The sequence below is a fragment of the Oncorhynchus mykiss genome, chromosome 21 (assembly GCF_013265735.2).
Source record: "Oncorhynchus mykiss isolate Arlee chromosome 21, USDA_OmykA_1.1, whole genome shotgun sequence".
Classification (NCBI taxonomy): domain Eukaryota; kingdom Metazoa; phylum Chordata; class Actinopteri; order Salmoniformes; family Salmonidae; genus Oncorhynchus; species Oncorhynchus mykiss.
This window is the reverse complement of record NC_048585.1, coordinates 49,456,159-49,461,750: the sequence shown is the minus strand read 5'-3', so window position 1 is coordinate 49,461,750 and position 5,592 is coordinate 49,456,159. Positions and strand designations below refer to the sequence as shown.

At 38.3% G+C, this 5,592-nt stretch overlaps 1 protein-coding gene across 2 annotated transcripts; it reads left to right on the top strand.

The window, feature by feature from the left end:
• The first annotated feature begins 420 nt into the window (after positions 1-420).
• On the top strand, positions 421-5,325 carry LOC110500618 (serine/threonine-protein kinase/endoribonuclease IRE1a). 2 transcript variants are annotated; one of them, XM_036958079.1, is made up of 7 exons: positions 421-501; positions 898-2,870; positions 3,032-3,192; positions 3,270-3,502; positions 4,029-4,158; positions 4,257-4,357; positions 4,627-5,325. In XM_036958079.1, the coding sequence occupies exons 2-7, from the start codon at positions 1,739-1,741 to the stop codon at positions 4,775-4,777; spliced, it is 1,908 nt and encodes a 635-aa protein (XP_036813974.1). In that variant the 5' UTR covers positions 421-501; positions 898-1,738; the 3' UTR covers positions 4,778-5,325. The 2 variants fall into 2 exon arrangements, with proteins under 2 accessions (XP_036813974.1, XP_036813975.1); XM_036958080.1 differs by lacking the exon at positions 4,627-5,325 and adding an exon at positions 4,599-4,616 and having other exon boundaries at positions 423-501.
• The last annotated feature ends 267 nt before the right edge of the window (positions 5,326-5,592 follow it).

Genomic DNA, 5,592 nt, shown 5'->3' with positions numbered 1-5,592 from the left:
CAAAGTAATCCTCGAAGTAATCATTTAGTTTTTTTAGGATCTGTAATCTGATTACAATATTTTTGCTGGTAATGTAATGGATTTTTTGTGTGTAATCCGCTACATGTAATCTGTTACTCCCTAACACTGGTGACGGATTTGATGTTCCAATTCAGTGGTTGTCCTCAAGTACTGACATAATCTCAATATCCACTCCATGTATTGATAGTGGGGATAGGCTTGGTTGACTTTTTTTCCTAAAGTTGATTTGCATCTCTTTGGGTTTCCTTGTGTTTAGTACTGATGAGTTTTTGGTACAGTGCCGGTAATGTTGCTGTTTCCATGATAAAGATTGTGAAAACAAATGTAAGAAGAGTTGTCTAAAGCACTAAATATACCTGTTGTACCAGTCTAGGTTGGGTTTCAGGAAGAACTTTAAATTGTGTCTCTTCCGCATCAGTAGAGTGGGCACTGTGAGCTTCGGGCTGAGAGAGGACGTTTCTGCTCCAAGAACTCTAAGGGGTACGTACTTTTAAAGTCGATTTTTGAGAGTATTGGCACAGTCCAATGAATGCTGCTCTTTCCATGTTATAACAAATCCTAACTCTGCATTTGACATAATATAAAACAGCTTTAATAGTATTTCAGTCAGGTAAAGGCACCACACAGGTATGCACCAGAGATGTAAAACTGCAAGATTTATTTGAGTTATTACTCTCCTAATGAACTAAACCAATTGTACTGTACAGTATATTCACTGTATCTATTTAGACACTAATAACATATACATTATAAGAGGATATTATACACTGTTATTTAACATACAAGAGCATACTGAAAATATCATGTTGAGTTACTATGAATCCCATTTCAATTTGATTTAATTGGAAAAGATACTCATGACTTTTTCTCCCTCAGATATCCCTGCGTAGAAAAAATTGATAGGAATTATGGAATACTTTTTTGAACATCTGGCCAAAATCTCAGGGCCAACAGATCGTATTATCAAGTGCATTATTAATAATAATCTGAAGAGGCTGAAGACATTGATTAGAGGCAAGGACATCAATGCATTGTACCCTTGTGTTGAGTTACAAGATGAAGTAACCTCTTTAATGGCTGCTGTTGCATTTGCAAATCAGGAGATTTGTACATTTCTTCTGGGAAAAGGTGCTGACCCCAACAAACCATCAAAGAGATGTTTAGCACCACTGCATTATGCTGGACTGTATAAAGTTCCAGTGAATATAGTGACAACATTACTGGAAGCAAAGGCAGATCCAAATGGTCTAGCAGAACAACCATTCTTTCCAATTCAATTAGCACATGACAGAGAGGATATTGTGAAGGAGCTTCTCAAATCTGGAGCTTTAATTTGGCTAAATCATGGCGTCCATCCTGCAATTGATCAGAAATTGGCCACAATAATTGGAAACTTTGCTGAAGAGAGTGGGTTCTTTTTCAAAATCAAGCTTTTTTTCAATTTTGCACAAGCAATAAAACAAACATCACCAACAGATGTTTTCAAGCACTATGATCTTCACTTACTAGAGGAGAACCCACAAACCCACCTCACTATGATTGACATGTGCTTTAACATTGAAGGTGCAAATGAAGACGAATACTTCCAGAAAGCCATTAAATGGTTGAACGACTCCAATAAACTAGTTTCCTATGTTGAAGTTGTAAGCAGACGTCTGTCCACAGTTCCTCTGAAATTTAGGGCAGGTGCATTGAAATCCTTAGACTTGTTTGCGCCATGAAGGAAATACCTAATGAGGTGTCACTTACCCTAATTCCTGAGTTAGTGAAACTGCTTTCCTCTAAAACAGAAGATTATCTCGTGCCATTGATCATTGTTACGCTCTATGGCATCACACAGAAGACAAAAGACAAGGATCGTTGGAGCAACTCTGACCTTGAGGAAATATGCAAGCACATTGTCCCATGCACACAGAGGAAGGGTTATCCCTATGAATTGAAGATGTATGCCTATGCGTTGCTAGCAGATCTTTACACATTTAGTTGTGTTCCTGGTTACATCAGCTCTCTGGGACTGACTCCGGTACCTGAAGGACTACTTAACTGGGGAAGGGATGAAAAGCTGAGAGATCTAAACATGTCCTTAGACAGACAACGTTCTGTCTCCAAGTCAACAAGTGAAGATTCAAAAGACAGTCATTTGTCAGAAACCAAGAAGAAGAAGAAGAAGAAGAAGAAGAAGAAGAGGGGAACGGCAGAAAAACAAGACATACCAAAAGAAGAGACAGACACACAAGAAAATAAAACCTGTTTAGCCTTCAATACTTCATCTACACCTGTTGAGGAATCTGGCCTTGATGAGTGTTCTAGTGTCAAGCCGTTCCACCCCACCACTGACACATCACCATTACAGCGCAAATGGCACAAAGTAAGCAAGCGGTGGGAGACACAGTTAGAGAAGCTTGCCAACATGGATGAATGTAAAGTTTATAAAGTAGGAAACCTCACTCTTATATATGATGATGATTACTTTCGCATAGCAAAGGGAAGTGATGGAACTGAGGTCTTCTTGGGCCTGAGGGATGATGGCACTGAAGTAGCCATAAAGAGAATGATCGGGTCAAACTATCAGTTTCTCAAGAATGAGGAAGGGTTTTTACGTCTTCCAGAGCTTGACAGTAGCGGTATTGTAAGATACATGGACTTTGCAGAAGACAGTTTCTTTGGTTATCTTGCTCTTCAGCTCTGTGAATACACTCTGGATGAGTACATTAATACACACCTGTCCAAGGACGACACTCCTGCCCTGATTAAAATCACTGAAGAGGTGCTCTGCAGTTTAAGTGTCTTTCATGGTCCAACTACCAAAGTCCTTCATCGGGATATCAAACCTCAGAATGTTTTGATAGGTGAGAGATACTATAGTATTGCACAGTTAAGCCTTTCACTCTAAATCTAATACATGGCTTTCATCATTGTGTTAAAAATCCATATGCAGTATCATAAAGTCATTTTCTAGTACCTATACTTATGAAAAACATGATATTGTGATATTATTTATCCTTTACAGGTCTCAAAGGAAATGCAAAATTGGCAGATTTTGGCATAAGTCGCAGACTCACAGTGGAACAAACAACTCTACACACAGTCCCTGCGGGAACAAAATGCTGGATGGCCAAGGAGACGTTAGACAAACAAGGCTCTGGATATAAGAGGAGCTCTGATATACAGGTTGAGCAACGTGAAGATAGAATAAAGATTATTTCCTGTTTGTAGAGCGATGGACTGAATGATTGTTGTAATTTCAGGTGGCTGGGATGTTGGTATACTACGTCCTTTCTGGTGGACACCACCCCTTTGAAGGTCCACTTGGTGATGAACTTGAACAGAATCGAAACATAATCAAGGGGACTTACACACTAGAACATGTGGCAGACGAGGTTGCAAAGGACCTCATTGAGTGGATGATCAATGAAGACCCTGATGGGAGACCTACAGTGGAGGAGACCCTGAATCATCCCCTCTTCTGGAAACCACAGAGGTGAAAATCCTTATTTGTCACTTGAAAAGTTGTTTTATTAGTATGTCTTTGTGTATAATAGGTAATAATGAAAATAATAATAAACATGGAGATAAAACTAAATTCTAGTTACAGTTACATGATTGACACGGTGACACAATTATATTACTCTATGTGCGTAATTACAATAATTAATATTATTCAAATGTATTAATGCATTAAAGCAAATGTAATCTGTTCAACAAATTATAAACCAAGTGTAAAGGTAGTTAGCTTTCGATAAAGTTTGTAGATGCCTTAGGTTTTATCATCATGCAAGATTTGCATTATCCATGGCTTGAAATTCTTACCTTACATAGACACCTTTGCCAGAGACTTACACCTATTTGCATCACTTGAGGCTTCCCATCACAACAAGTGATGGGACGAATTATGAGGCAGTGCCATTCTTAAACTGATTAGCGTGAGACTGAGAGGAAAATTACAACATGGACATAACTTCCCCTATAATTTGTTTCAAATGTATTGATGTACACCGTTTGATCAGGAGATTGGATTACTTGATAAAAATTGGGAATCAGGAGGAGGCAGAGAACCATCGTAATGCTGACCCTGGGCTCGTTCAAGCGCTAGACCAAGGTGTTGAGAACAGATCCTTCTATCAGTGGAAATCCAAGGTTAGCCAGACAACGTTTTATTCACTACTTACCACCACAAGCCATTTATGAGAGTGTAAAGCAATGTTAACGCATACAGCAATTCTTTGTCTTCACAGCTGCCCCCTTTGTTGATCCAGAAGGTGGAAGGTAAAAAGAAGGCCTACACTGAGAACACATTGGGGTTACTGCGCTTCATACGGAACCTTGATGCACACTAGTAAGTCAAAAAACAACAATTAGTGTTAGTGGCACTGATCTAAATTTCAAATTGCTTTACATTTCAATCAATTGGGGAATTGAATAGATACTGTACTTATTTCAAGTCCTAACATGACATACCAGATATCACGCTAGATAATAAGATTTCCTCTGATTTCTGTTAATCAAAGCTGCTTCTGTAATTGACATTACAGTATGTTGAAACTGCCCAACACTGAGCATCTTCACTGACATCATAGAAAATGTGTGTTTTCTGTCTTTCTGTAGCACTAAGGTTGCGGATAAGGATGCAGATGCGGCCTGCTGTGTTTGCAAAGATCTGGTGACAATGTTTCCTGATCTCTTTGGATGCGTTTACAAGTTTGCCAAGAAACAGAACTGGAATACAAGACGACCTGATCTGAGATGTTTTATTTAATGCAGAGGAACTAAGCTCATGATGCTGACATATATGTGTTTACACACAGTCCAATTCTGAATTCTGATTTTTTTTTGCCCAATTATTGGCAATAGAGCTGATCTGATTGGTCAAAAGACCAAAAATATCAGAATTGGTCTGCCTGTTTAAACACAGACCTTTTTTTAATTTGGAAGATGCTGTTGAAATTCAATATATTTACATTCCCATTCTTTAGAGTAAATAGATTAGTGCAAATTTGACACAATGTTTTGAAGGAAAATGGTTGATTTTAGTATAATATTTTCAGGAATACTTTCTATTAGATTGTCACAAAAAATACATTATATATAGGCCAGCAGTGTATAAAAAGGGTTTGCTACTCATTATTCTATTTTAGCCTGCAGTTGTAAGCAGGCCCAGTGATTGTCATGCATTCTGAGTGGGAGATTTTATGGAAGAACACTGTTAACTGTTGCCTACTAGGGTATTTAGTCACAACTGTATGATTGTTCATGTAAGAGAATGTTTGATGCTGGAGCCATTAAATACTTTCTTCAAAAATGACTGTTAAATTGTTGCATAATTCCCAACGTAATCCCGCCTATTGAAATTGTGTGGTTATTTTGGGGCAAATGACACGCTGCAACGGTTTGGTTGACAGACCGTTCTGCCCTTGTTGTTGTCCTGATCATGGCAGAAAATGTTACTGTTATGTAACAGCCATGGTTGTTTTATTAAAAGCTTGTTATACTATTAATTCATCCCTATAAAGAAAGTGAATTGACAGCCTGTCTGTCTGAACTCTAAGCTTTTACTTGATATTCCAGTGGTCA